The sequence below is a fragment of the Salmo trutta genome, chromosome 31 (assembly GCF_901001165.1).
Source record: "Salmo trutta chromosome 31, fSalTru1.1, whole genome shotgun sequence".
NCBI classification, from domain to species: domain Eukaryota; kingdom Metazoa; phylum Chordata; class Actinopteri; order Salmoniformes; family Salmonidae; genus Salmo; species Salmo trutta.
In genome coordinates, this window is record NC_042987.1 from 41664722 (window position 1) to 41680006 (window position 15285).

General features: G+C 44.7%; 1 protein-coding gene across 1 annotated transcript in view; it reads right to left on the minus strand.

Moving 5' to 3' along the window:
- LOC115169224 (piezo-type mechanosensitive ion channel component 2-like) overlaps positions 1–15285 on the minus strand; it is a 186800-nt gene that overhangs the window by 11850 nt on the left and 159665 nt on the right. The window contains 10 exon segments of the mRNA XM_029724697.1: positions 5830–5999; positions 6142–6237; positions 6359–6547; positions 7719–7866; positions 9004–9162; positions 10220–10434; positions 10624–10771; positions 10882–11014; positions 11713–12010; positions 13577–13759. Of these exon segments, the coding sequence (XP_029580557.1) occupies positions 5830–5999; positions 6142–6237; positions 6359–6547; positions 7719–7866; positions 9004–9162; positions 10220–10434; positions 10624–10771; positions 10882–11014; positions 11713–12010; positions 13577–13759 (1739 nt within the window).

Sequence of the window (15285 nt, forward strand, 5' to 3'; positions counted from 1 at the left end):
CACCCCGTCTGGTACAGGTACCCCCGCCACACTCCCACCTCTCTCCCAAGCTTTCGCTCGCCTCCAGCACACACACACACACACACTTGGGGCGAGTGACTCTGAACTTACAATGGCTAGCCCCAAGCCGTTATATTTTTTACTTGTACTTTATGCTATTTGCATCATGACTCCTACATGCTTTGTTGTCTATGAACTTTATTGTTTACCCAACCGTGGGCACTCTCTATTGGATACACAGACTCTTGGCCTCCCATCCTGTTCTAAACCACCTCTCACCGGCTTTGTATTCATGTTACCTGATGAAATTGCTGTACAATATGATCTTGTTGCCATCTGATGCACATTCAGATGTCATAAATCAACACTGCAGAGCTCTCCCTGTCCTCTGCCGTGCCTTGATTGTATTGCTGCTGATGATATCTGGAAATGTGCATGTACAAACTGGCACATCTACAGTTGCTAGCCTCAATTCTGACTTGTGCTCTGATATCTGCTTCACTGATTTCTGCTCTCGTAAAAGCCTGGGTTTTCTGCACGTTAACACTAGAAGCTTATTACCTAAAATGGATCAATTGAAAGTGTTGGTTCACAGCTCCAATCCAGATGTGTTGGTCATTACTGAGACGTGGTTAAGGAAGAGTGTTTTGAATACTGATGTTAACCTTTCTGGTTATAACCTTTTTCGGCAAGACAGATCTTCCAAAGGTGGTGGAGTGGCAATCTTTACCAAGGATTACCTTCAGTGCTCGGTTGTCTCCACCAAGTCTGTCCCCAAACAATTTGATTTGCTGGTTTTAATCATTACACTTTCAAATAGCTCTTTGTTGACTGTTGCTGGGTGTTATCGTCCTCCATCAGCACCGGCCTGTACCCTACCTGCCCTAAACTCTCTCCTGGCCCCTTACAATATGTCTGAATTTGTCCTGCTAGGTGACCTAAACTGGGACATGCTTAACCTGTTGGGGCTAGGGGGCAGTATTTTCACGGCCGGATAAAAAACATACCTGATTTAAACTGGTTACTACTCTTGCCCAGAAATGAGAATATGCATATAATTAGTAGATTTGGATAGAAAACACTCTAAAGTTTCGAGAACTGTTTGAATGGTGTCTGTGAGTATAACAGAACTCATATGGCAGGCCAAAACCTGAGAAGATTCCATGCAGGAAGTGCCCTGTCTGACAATTTGTTGTCCTTCTGTTGCATCTCTATCAAAAATACAGCATCTGTGCTGTTACGTGACACTTTCTAAGGCTTCCATTGGCTCTCTAAAGCGTTCAGAAAGCGGAATGACGTGTCTCCTGTCTCTGGGAAAAGTACAGCAGCAGAGTTTGTAAGTGGCCTGCCTGGGGACAGTGAGACTGAGATGCGCATTCACGAGACTTCTCAATTTTTTTCTTTCAGTCTTTGAATGAATACAACGTTGTCTGGTTGGAATATTATCGCTATTTTACGAGAAAAATAGCATAAAAATGTATTTTAAACAGCGTTTGACATGCTTCTAAGTACGGTAATGGAATATTTTGAAATTTTTTGTCACGAAATGCGCTCGCGCGTTACCCTTCGGATAGTGACCTGAATGCACGAACAAACCGGTTTTTGGATAAAACTATGGATTATTTGGAACCAAAACAACATTTGTTGTTGAAGTAGAAGTCCTGGGAGTGCATTCTGACGAAGAACAGCAAAGGTAATCCAATTTTTCTAATAGTAATTCTGAGTTTAGGTTGCCCCAAACTTGGTGGGTGTCAAATTAGCTAGCCTGTGATGGCCGAGCTATGTACTCAGAATATTGCAAAATGTGCTTTCGCCGAAAAGCTATTTTAAAATCTGACATAGCGTTTGCATAAAGGAGTTCTGTATCTATAATTCTTAAAATAATTGTTATGTATTTTGTCAACGTTTATCATGAGTAATTTAGTAAATTCACCGGAAGTTTTTGGTGGGTACGCTAGTTCTGAACATCACATGCTAATGTAAAAAGCTGTTTTTTGATATAAATATGAACTTGATTGAACAAAACATGCATGTATTGTATAACATAATGTCCTAGGAGTGTCATCTGATAAATATCATCAAAGGTTAGTGCTGCATTTAGCTGTGGTTTTGGTTTTTGTGACATATGCTTGCTTTGAAAATGTGTGATTATTTTTGGCAGGGTACTCTCATGACATAATCGAATGTTTTGCTTTCGCTGTAAAGCCTTATTGAAATCGGACAACGTGGTTAGATTAACGAGAGTCTTATCTTTAAAATGGTGTAAAATAGTCATATTTTTGAGAAATTGAAGTTATAGCATTTTTGAGGTATTTGTATTTCGCGCCACGCGATTCCACTGGCTGCTGACTAGGGTGGGACGCAAACGTCCCACTGGTCCAGAGAGGTTAAACCATCTGACAATTTGATTTGCTGGTTTTAAGCATTAAACTTTCAAATAGTTGTTTGTTGAGGGTTGCTGGGTGTTATCGTCCACCATCAGCACCAGCTTGTACCCTACCTGCCCTAAGCTCTCTCCTGGCCCCTTACACTAAGTCTGAATGTGTCCTTTAAGGTGACCTTAACTGGGACATGCTTAAACCACCAGACCAAGTCCTAAAGCAATGGGACTCCCTAAATCTTTCTCAGAACATTACAAAACCCACAAGGTATGACTCCAAACACCCAGAAAAGGCTGCTCTCCTCAATGTTATCCTCACAAATCATCCTGATAGGTATCAGTCTGGTGTTTTCTGTAATGACCTTAGTGATCACTGTTTACAGCCTGTGTTCGTAATGGCTGTTCAGTGAAACGACCTGTCCTGATTTGTCATAGACGCTTGCTAAAAAACTTTAACGAGCAAGCCTTCCTTCATGAACTGACCTCTGTAAAATGGTATAGAATCAGATTGATCACCTCTGTCGAAGACGCTTGGACCTTCTTTTTTTATATTTTCAGTGATATTGTTAACAAATACACCCCCATAAAGAAAAATATAATTAAAAACAGGTTCAGACCCTGGTTCGACCGTGGTCTTGCAGAGTTACTCCACCTCAAGAATTCCAATTGTCGAAAGGCTCGGCACACGCATACTCAGGCTGACTGGCTCTCGTTCAGACAAATTAGAAAGGACTTGTCCTGATAAGTGCACTCGGGCTCTTCGGAAGTTAGTTACTGTAAGTTCACTCTCTGTGGGTCTAACCCCAAGAAGTTCTGGAAAACGGTGAAAGACCTGGAGAATTAACCCTCCTCCTCACAGCTGCCCATGTCCCTTAATGTTGATGATGTGGTTGACACTGACAAGGAGCACATGGCTGAGCTCTTCAATCACCACTTCATTAAGTCAGGATTCCAATTTGACTCAGCCATGCCTGTCCAACATTTCCTCATCTCTCACCCTTTCTAATGTGACTCGCCCCGATGCTCCTCCCTCTTTTTCCCCTGCCCTGCTACAAAGTTTCTCCCTGCAGGCGGTCACTGAGTCCAGGGTGCTAAAGGAGCTCCTTAAACTTGACCCCCACAAAACCATCTGGGTCAAATGGTTTAGACCCTTTCTTCTTTAAGGTTGCTTCCCCTATAATCGCCAAGCCTATCTCTGACCTCTTTAACCTGGCTCTCCTCTCTGGGGAGGATCCCATTGCTTGGAAGGCAGCCACGGTTCGTCCTTTATTTAAAGGGGGAGATAAAGCTGATCCTAACTGTTATAGGCCTATTTCTATTTTGCTCTGTTTATCAAAAGTGTTGGAAAAACTTGTCAATAATCAACTGACTGGCTTTCTTGATGTGTATAGTCTCTCTGGTATGCAATCTGGTTTCTGCTCAGGTTATGGATGTGTCAATGCAAACTTAAAGATCCTCAATGATGTCACCATTGCCCTTGATTCTAAGCAATGTTATGCTGCTATTTTTATTGACTCGGCCAAAGCTTTTGATACAGTAAACCATTCCATTCTTTTGGGCCGGCTAAGGAGTATTGGTGTCTCTGAGGGGTCTTTGGCCTGGTTTGCTAACTACCTCTCTCAAAGAGTGCAGTGCATAAAGTCAGAACATCTGCTGTCTCAGCCACTGCCTGTCACCAAGGGAGTACCCCAAGGCTCGATCCTAGGTCCCATGCTCTTCTCAATTTACATCAACAACATAGCTCAGGCTGTAGGAAGCTCTCTCATCCATTTATATGCAGATGACACAGTCTTATATTCAGCTGGCCCCTCCCTGGATTTTGTGTTAAACGCTCTACAACAAAGCTTTCTTAGTGTCCTACAAGCTTTCTCTGCCCTTAACCTTGTTCTGAACACCTCCAAAACAAAGGTAATGTGGTTTGGTAAGCAGAATGTCCCTCTCCCCACAGGTGTTATTACTACCTCTGAGGGTTTAGAACTTGAGGTAGTCACCTCATACAAGTACTTGGGAGTCTGGCTAGACGGTACACTGTCCTTCTCTCAGCACAAATCAAAGCTGCAGGCTAAATTTAAATCTAGACTTGGTTTCCTCTATCGTAATCACTCCTCTTTTACCCCAGCTGCCAAACTAACCCTGATTCAGATGACCATCCTACCCATGCTAGATTACTACTATACTGCTCTACTCTACTCTACTATACTGCTCTACTCTACCCTACTATACTGCTCTACTCTACTCTACTCTACCCTACTGCTCTACTCTACCCTACTATACTGCTCTACTCTACTCTACCCTACTATACTGCTCTACTCTAGTCTACCCTACTATACTGCTCTACTCGACTCTGCCCTAATATACTGCTCTACTCTACTCCACCCTACTATACTCTACTCTACCCTACTATACTCTACCCTACCCTACTATACTGCTCTACTCTACTCTACCCTACTATACTGCTCTACTCTACTCTACCCTACTATACTGCTCTACTCTACTCTACCCTACTATACTGCTCTACTCTACTCTACCCTACTATACTGCTCTACTCTACTCTACCATACTATACTGCTCTAAGCTACAGTGATGGGGGACTGTTACTGTTGGATAGACCAAGCTACAGTGATGGGGTACTGTTCTTACCGCTGGATAGACCAAGCTACAGTGATGGGGGACTGTTCTTACCGCTGTATAGACCAAGCTACAGTGATGGGGGACTGTTCTTACCGCTGGATAGACCAAGCTACAGTGATGGGGAACTGTTCTTACCGCTGGATAGACCAAGCTACAGTGATGGGGGACTGTTCTTACCGCTGTATAGACCAAGCTACAGTGATGGGGGACTGTTACCGCTGTATAGACCAAGCTACAGTGATGGGGAACTGTTCTTACCGCTGTATAGACCAAGCTACAGTGATGGGGGACTGTTACCGCTGGATAGACCAAGCTACAGTGATGGGGAACTGTTACCGCTGGATAGACCAAGCTACAGTGATGGGGGACTGTTACCGCTGGATAGACCAAGCTACAGTGATGGGGGACTGTTACCGCTGGATAGACCAAGCTACAGTGATGGGGGACTGTTACCGCTGGATAGACCAAGCTACAGTGATGGGGGACTGTTACCGCTGTATAGACCAAGCTACAGTGATGGGGGACTGTTACCGTTGGATAGACCAAGCTACAGTGATGGGGGACTGTTCTTACTGCTGGATAGACCAAGCTACAGTGATGGGGACTGTTCTTACCGCTGGATAGACCAAGCTACAGTGATGGGGGACTGTTCTTACCGCTGGATAGACCAAGCTACAGTGATGGGGAACTGTTACCGCTGTATAGACCAAGCTACAGTGATGGGGGACTGTTCTTACCGCTGGATAGACCAAGCTACAGTGATGGGGGACTGTTACCGCTGGATAGACCAAGCTACAGTGATGGGGAACTGTTCTTACCGCTGGATAGACCAAGCTACAGTGATGGGGAACTGTTCCTTGGAGCTGAGCATCTCCATGATGTTTGTTCTACTGGGAGGACTGATGGTCCACAGACTGTTAGAGCTGCCCTCCAACTCAGCGATGGTCAGATCCTCTGGCATGTAGTATTCCAACCACTGCATCGCTTCCTGTTCGGGGGGGGGGGGGGGGACAGGAGGGATGAGAATATTGTCCCTCTGTTACTATGGAGATTTGTCCTATGCTTGGCTACCAACCCAGTGAGACGACACGCATAGTAGTCGCATAAAATACTTGTAACCGTGTACTTACAGGATAGGACTGGTATGACCTCATGAAGGTGCCATGGATGTCATGTTTGGAGACTTCTCTGAGCTGGTTCTGCTGAGCACTCATAGTGAAGATTGGCTGAAAGACATAACGTAGAGATATAATCTACAGAACAAAAAAAAAACTTTCTGACTGACTGATCCCGATCAACTGATGGTCCTATCAGTAGTAGAACCTTAGTTCTGAGCTGCTACGGTACCTGGAACCCGGCCAGGGTGATGGAGAAAGAGACATCCAGTGGTCTATTGACCACCCCCACCACAGACTTGATCAGAGACATGAAGAGTAGAGGGAACCAGATGATACAGATCAGAAGCAGGACGATCATCCCTCCCATCCCATACTTCACCACCGGCTTCTTCGCTTGGCCCCGCGGCTGGGGGTATCTCTGGAGGGGAGGGGGGAGAGGAGGACTACAGTTATGGACTGAGGATACCACTGGAGAGGAGAGGAGAGGAGGACTATAGTTATGGACTGAGGATACCACTGGAGAGGAGAGGAGAGGAGGACTATAGTTATGGACTGAGGGAACCACTGGAGAGGAGGGGAGAGGAGGACTACAGTTATGGACTGAGGGAACCACTGGAGAGGAGAAGAGGACTATAGTTATGGACTGAGGATACCACTGGAGAGGAGGACTATAGTTATGGACTGAGGATACCACTGGAGAGGAGAGGAGGACTATAGTTATGGACTGAGGACACCACTGGAGGGGAGAGGAGGACTATAGTTATGGACTGAGGATACCACTGGAGAGGAGAGGACTATAGTTATGGACTGAGGATACCACTGGAGAGGAGAGGAGGACTATAGTTATGGACTGAGGGAACCACTGGAGAGGAGAGGAGAGGAGGACTATAGTTATGGACTGAGGATACCACTGGAGGGGAGAGGAGGACTATAGTTATGGACTGAGGATACCACTGGAGAGGAGAGGACTATAGTTATGGACTGAGGATACCACTGGAGAGGAGAGGAGGACTATAGTTATGGACTGAGGATACCACTGGAGAGGAGAGGAGGACTATAGTTATGGACTGAGGACACCACTGGAGGGGAGAGGAGGACTATAGTTATGGACTGAGGATACCACTGGAGAGGAGAGGAGGACTATAGTTATGGACTGAGGATACCACTGGAGAGGAGAGGAGGACTATAGTTATGGACTGAGGGAACCACTGGAGAGGAGAGGAGGACTATAGTTATGGACTGAGGATACCACTGGAGAGGAGAGAAGGACTATAGTTATGGACTGAGGATACCACTGGAGAGGAGAGGAGAGGAGGACTATAGTTATGGACTGAGGATACCTCCTGAACTTATTTAGGCTTGCCATAACAAATTCACCCAAGACATTTCAGCTTTTCATTTTTTAAATTAATTTTGTAAAAATGTCTATAAACATAATTTCACTTTGACATTATAGGGTATTGTGTGTAGGCAAGTGACAACAAAATAAATCCCAATTTAATCCATCTGAAATTGCATCTGTAACACAACAAAATGTGGAAAAAGTCAAGAGGTGTGAATACTTTCTGAAGCTTTCGGAAACAACCTACCCTCTCTGACTCCCTCCAGCACTTGAGGACGAAGATGTGAGCGTAGATGTCTTCCATACAGATCCAAGAGGATAAAGACAGAGAGGTGTCGGTCCAGACCCAGTCCATCACCGCACGCAACTCAGACAGGAACGGGATCAGACGGAACCTGGAAGGGGAACACTGGGGTTAGGACACTGTGTCGGTGTTAGTTGGCCGGGAGTAACTTGTAGCTCGCTGGATGCGGTAGCTCAGCGACCCAGATGCTATATAGCATTAACCTATTTCCCATATATAGCCTGTTGAATTATGCAAGGGAGAGAGAATTTGTGACTACTGGTCGAGTCTGAGTCAAGTTACGAGTCCTGGACTCGAGTACTACAACCCTGGTGCACAATTTGAGACTTGTACACCTGTGCAACAGTGATATACAGGGCATTCTGAAAGTATTCAGACCCCTTGACTTTTTCCACATTTTGTTACGTTACAACTTTATTCTAAAATGGATTAAATAGTTTTTTCCCCCTTTATCAATCAACATACAATAACCCACAATGACAAAGCTAAAACAGGTTTGTATAAAAATTTGCAGATGTTTAAAAAATTAAAAAACTTAAATATCACATTTACATAAGTATTCAGACCCTTCAATCAGTATTTTGTTGAAGCACCTTTGGCAGCGATTACAGCCTTGAGTCTTCTTCGGTATGATGTTTGGCACACCTGTATTTGGGGAGTTTCTCCCATTCTTCTCTGCAGATCCTCTCAAGCTCTGTCAGGTTGGATGGGGAGTGTCGCTGCACAGCTATTTTCAGGTCTCTCCAGAGATGTTCGATCAGGTTCAAGTCCGGGCTCTGGCTGGGCCACTCAAGGACATTCAGAGACTTGTCCCGATGCCAATCCTGCGTTGTCTTGGCTGTGTGCTTAGGGCCGTTGTCCTGTTGTAAGGTGAACCTTCACCCCAGCCTGAGGTCCTGAGCGCTCTGGTGCAGGTTTTCCAACGATGGAATCCAAAGAAGTTGCAGAAACATCTCAAGGATGATCAATGGAAACAGGATGCACCTGAGCTCAATTTCGAGTCTCACTGCAAAGGGTCTGAATACTTATGTAAATAATGTTTACATAAATTTGCAATAATAAAAAATTAAAAAAGGTTTTCGCATTGTCATTATGGTGTATTGTGTATAGATTTTAGCTGTAACGTAACAAAAAGGAGTCTGAATATTTTCCCAAGTCACTGTATGTTGAATGTGACTTGAACATATGAGTTGAATGTCTTACTACATCCTGCTGTGTCCCAACTCACCCTTGAAACAGGAAGAGGTTGGTGTAGTTGTAGCTCTTGGTGAGGCAGTTACCCAGGACTCTGGTGGGGTAGCCACAGCGGATCTGATAGGCTGACAGCCCAAAGTAGATGCACTTGATGAAGTACCACAGCTTGGCTACTGTGTTCTCATTGAAACGCCTGCAAAGTGGACAGAGGTACAAACCCTGATAAACACAGTTACTAATGCTAAACACGGTTACTAATGCTAAACACGGTTACTAATGCTAAACACGGTTACTAATGCTAAACACGGTTACTAATGATGAACACGGTTAGTAACGATGAACACGGTTGCTAACGATGAACACGGTTGCTAACGATGAACACGGTTACTAACGATGAACACGGTTACTAACGATGAACACGGTTACTAACGATGAACACGGTTACTAACGCTAAACACGGTTACTAACGCTAAACACGGTTACTAACGCTGAACACGGTTACTAACGCTAAACACGGTTACTAACGATGAACACGGTTACTAACGCTAAACACGGTTACTAACGCTAAACACGGTTACTAACGCTGAACACGGTTACTAACGCTGAACACGGTTACTAACGCTAAACACGGTTACTAACGCTGAACACGGTTACTAACGCTGAACACGGTTACTAACGCTAAACACGGTTACTAACGCTAAACACGGTTACTAACGCTAAACACGGTTACTAATGCTAAACACGGTTACTAATGCTGAACACGGTTACTAATGCTGAACACAGTTACTAATGATACATCCTTAATCGATCACAAGCCCCTACCCCCATAGAGACTCATGCAGATCTGAAAAAACTGGATATGTTTACAAATTAATTAATTAAATCAATCAAATGAATTTATATCAGATGAATTAACTAATTAACACAGAAAGAAGAGAAGTCTATTTCTCAGCGACTCTAGGCAGGATGAAGAACATCCAGAAATAGATTATTTTCATTAGCATATAAAGCATCATACATGTGATTATAATGCATTATGAAGAGGGTATTTATAGGAAGTGTTAGGCATGGTTGTTACCTCAGAGAGTCCAGGGAGGATGAATAACATCCAGAAATGGATCCCATAACTAATTAACTAATTAACAACAAGGTGAGTATTTACCTCTCAGAGAGTCCAGGGAGGATGAATAACATCCAGAAATGGATCCCATAACTAATTAACTAATTAACATAACAAGGTGAGTATTTACCTATCAGAGAGTCCGGGGAGGATAAAGAACATCCAGAAATGAATTCCGAATACCAGGACCACCTGGAAGATGACCTTCCCCAGCACTGTCTTCTTGAGGTACAGGGCCCGGTCCACCACCATGGTCCCAAACTGGATCAGAACCATCACCAGGAAGGCTCCAGGAACCTGGTCCTCCGACAGAGATGACGTGATGTCGGCTCCCGTTGAGTGTTTCTGAGAAGAAGAAGAAGTAATTGATGTCACATTTTTAATATGTGATCCCTGCGGGAATTGAACCCATAACTTTGGTGTTGCTAAGACCACATGGTTACCGACTGAGGCACACGGGACCCTGCTGACTGTTTCCCGACAGGATGATAAGATCATGTCAAATGTAAAGAGACTAGCTACACACGTGCGTACCCCAAAAGCAGAAAAACCGAAGAGGATGATGATGAAGTCGACGGTGTCGGCCAGGAATATGAGCACATAGACATCTGTCAAAGCGCTGTACTCTGGATGGACCAGGTTGTAGAAGAACTGACGAATGGGCAGGTAGACCTTCATGGTCCTGGAGAGAATACAAAAACAAAATGTACAATAATATTATGTTAGGTTCATTTTATGTCAAAGAGCCATTTAATCAATCAATCAATCAATCAACCAATCAACCAAGCCCACCTCTTGATAGTGAAGGTCTTGGCTTTGATCATCTGTTCTTTGAGTTTCTCCATGATCAGCTGTTTCTTGGTCTTCTGCTGAACTGACACCTCACTCCCATCTCTACGGTTACTGTTCCTGGAGTTGGTGCTGCCTGGGGAAACGATGGCGACGCATGTCAACGAGTTAAAGGCTAGATTTAATGAGTTTACATCTCTGAATGTATTGAGCGAGGCCCCATCCCTATTGTAAAGTAAAGTGGCTAATTAGCTAAGTAAAATAAATTGGTAAGTTAATAAGTAAGTAGCCAAGTAAAGTACAGTAAACTAAGTAGCCTGGCAAAGTAAAGTAAAGTACATTAAGTAGTCAACTAAATTAAAGCCAAGTAAATTAAAGCTAAGTAAGTAGACAGGTAAAGTAAAGCTAAGTAAGTAGACAGGTAAAGTAAAGCTAAGTAAGTAGACAGGTAAAGTAAAGCTAAGTAGCCACGTAAAGTAAGGTACAGTAAGTAGCCACGTAAAGTAAGGTACAGTAAGTAGCCACGTAAAGTAAGGTACAGTAAGTAGCCACGTAAAGTAAAGTACAGTAAGTAGTCAAGTAAACAACAGTATGTAGCCAAGTAAAGTACAGTAAGTAGCCAAGTACAGTAAGTAGCCAAGTAAAGTACAGTATAGAGTGCATGGCACTTGCAATGCCAGGGTTGTGGGTTCGATTCCCACGGGGGACCAGCACAAACAAATATGAAAATGTATGCATTCACTACTGTAAGTCGCTCTGGATAAGAGCGTCTGCTAAAATGACTAACATGTAGAATGTAAATATAAAGTAGCCAAGTAAAGCATGTGTCCTGACCTCTCTTGGAGCGTACAGAGCGGTGGGAGATATGAGACCCTCCACTGGAGCTCTTCCTTCTCTGGTAGGTCTGCTGCTGTTGCTGGAGGTAGTGCACGGGGACGTGCACAGAGTCCATGGAGGTGTCCATGCCCAGATTTATAGCCCCGAGGGTCTGTGTGGACCCCTTCCTCTCGCGGGGGTTGGACGGCACGGAAGTGGCGTCCCTCTCCTTCTCGTCATCCTTCGACTCAGTGTCCTGGCGAAGGATCTCCTTCTTGGTGTCCTTAAGGTCGTCTTCGTCCCAGAGACCATGACACTACGACGGGAGAGTGTAGAGGAAAGGTAAGGTACCAATAGAGTATGAAACAAAGCAATCACATTGTATTACGATCTGAGACAAAGAGATGTAAGTAATAACTATTCGATAATAACAGTTTTATCATATTCATCTTGATCAGTTAACTGACCAAATTCCCAGTTTAGTATGATCACTCATACAATACACTCCATTTGATCTCCTTCATTATGATTCAAAAGTTAAAACTGGTCCTAGATCAGCATTCTTTCTCTGAAACGCTTTATGAATTACAGGCCCATAGCTGTGGATAATGAAGACCTGATCCTAGATCAGCCCAGAGCTGTGGATAATGAAGACCTGATCCTAGATCAGAACAGAGCTGTGGATAATGAAGACCTGATCCTAGAAACAGCCCAGAGCTGTGGATAATGAAGACCTGATCCTAGAAACAGCCCAGAGCTGTGGATAATGAAGACCTGATCCTAGAAACAGCCCAGAGCTGTGGATAATGAAGACCTGATCCTAGATCAGCCCAGAGCTGTGGATAATGAAGACCTGATCCTAGATCAGCCCAGAGCTGTGGATAATGAAGACCTGATCCTAGAATCAGCCCAGATCTGTGGATAATGAAGACCTGATCCTAGATCAGCCCAGAGCTGTGGGTAATGAAGACCTGATCCTAGATCAGAACAGAGCTGTGGAAAATGAAGACCTGATCCTAGAATCAGCCCAGAGCTGTGGATAATGAAGACCTGATCCTAGAATCAGCCCAGAGCTGTGGATAATGAAGACCTGATCCTAGATCAGCCCAGAGCTGTGGGTAATGAAGACCTGATCCTAGAATCAGCCCAGAGCTGTGGATAATGAAGACCTGATCCGAGAATCAGCCCAGAGCTGTGGATAATGAAGACCTGATCCTAGAATCAGCCCAGAGCTGTGGATAATGAAGACCTGATCCTAGAATCAGCCCAGATCTGTGGATAATGAAGACCTGATCCTAGATCAGCCCAGAGCTGTGGGTAATGAAGACCTGATCCTAGATCAGAACAGAGCTGTGGATAATGAAGACCTGATCCTAGAATCAGCCCAGAGCTGTGGATAATGAAGACCTGATCCTAGAATCAGCCCAGAGCTGTGGATAATGAAGACCTGATCCTAGATCAGCCCAGAGCTGTGGGTAATGAAGACCTGATCCTAGAATCAGCCCAGAGCTGTGGATAATGAAGACCTGATCCTAGATCAGCCCAGAGCTGTGGATAATGAAGACCTGATCCTAGAATCAGCCCAGAGCTGTGGATAATGAAGACCTGATCCTAGAATCAGCCCAGAGCTGTGGATAATGAAGACCTGATCCTAGAATCAGCCCAGAGCTGTGGGTAATGAAGACCTGATCCTAGAATCAGCCCAGAGCTGTGGATAATGAAGACCTGATCCGAGAATCAGCCCAGAGCTGTGGATAATGAAGACCTGATCCTAGAATCAGCCCAGAGCTGTGGATAATGAAGACCTGATCCTAGAATCAGCCCAGAGCTGTGGATAATGAAGACCTGATCCTAGAATCAGCACTCCTTCTCTGAGACGTACCTTCAGGATGGACCTGTGGAAGAAGAGCGCCAGAAGCTGTATGAGGTCATAGACCACGTATCCATCTTTCTTCTCCACTCCGATGATGTTGGGAGGGTGGTAGGGTTTATTCCCGTTCACCTTCGGGTTCTGGTTGAAGGGAAAGAAGCCAAACTGGCAGAAGTACTTGATGACGATGGCGACCTAGAAGAGAAGACATGTGCAAGGAAAAACCTGACAATAGTATAGATGCAGTAAAGAGATCCATCGAATTTCACTGAAACAATGGAAATGCAATGGCAACGCCACTCACACATCCCCCCCCCCCCCAATGAGGGAACGATTCAGAATGTCCTGATTGCCCCCCCCCCACACAAAAATTAGCCTACATTTAGGCTTCTGTTTCTATGTGTCTTTCACACTATGTTGAGGTAAAAATCAGAGTATATAACAGTATGGAGGTCAACCCCCAATACATGTTGATGTCATCATCAACTGTATTACACTTAGACAAAGTACCATCACTGGTTTGTATTTAACTAGCTATGCTACCAGCTTACACGGACGTGAGTTAGCATTCTGCACTCGTTTTTTTCGAACCCGAAAATGACTATTTCTAAATATTATGCAGCGAAAACAGCCAAATATATCCATAACTGATTTATATTGTGGGCCTGTTACAACACAAAAATCATGACAGATTTGATCACATTTGTTGAAGTGTTCGCCAACGACAGTGACTTTGTTCTTTCCCCACGGTCTGCGTTCCATTGACCTCGTTACTGCATGTATTACAGTTATTTTATGAGAATACGTCTGCTTAATTCTGGCCTGGCATCAGTCAGACGTTTTAAATCGGTGTCAGAATGTAACATTAAACAACAATTCCAACACATAGGATTCCTAATGACACAGAATCCAGGCCAAAACATTAGCCTCCAGGCCAGAACATTAGCCTCCAGGCCAGAACATTAGCCTCCAGGCCAGAACATTAGCCTCCAGGCCAGAACATTAGCCTCCAGGCCAGAACATTAGCCTCCAGGCCGGAACATTAGCCTCCAGGCCAGAACATTAGCCTCCAGGCCAAAACATTAGCCTCCAGGCCAGAACATTAGCCTCCAGGCCAGAACATTAGCCTCCAGGCCAGAACATTAGCCTCCAGGCCAGAACATTAGCCTCCAGGCCAAAACATTAGCCTCCAGGCCAGAACATTAGCCTCCAGGCCAAAACATTAGCCTCCTGGCCAGAACATTAGCCTCCAGGCCAAAACATTAGCCTCCAGGCCAGAACATTAGCCTCCAGGCCAGAACATTAGCCTCCAGGCCAGAACATTAGCCTCCAGGACAGAACATTAGCCTCCAGGCCAAAACATTAGCCTCCAGGCCAGACCATTAGCCTCCAGGCCAAAACATTAGCCTCCAGGCCAAAACTTTAGCCTGCAAGCCAAAACATTAGCCTCCAGGCCAGAACATTAGCCAGGCCAGAACATTAGCCTCCAGGCCAGAACATTAGCCTCCAGGACAGAACATTAGCCTCCTGGCCAGAACATTAGCCTCCAGGCCAGAACATTAGCCTCCAGGCCAGAACATTAGCCTCCAGGCCAGAACATTAGCCTCCAGGCCAGAACATTAGCCTCCAGGCCAGACCATTAGCCTCCAGGCCAAACCTTTGGGCGTTAGTTCTATAGCTAGAGGACTCCTGAGTGATAAGTGGTAAGTATGTTTTTTTGT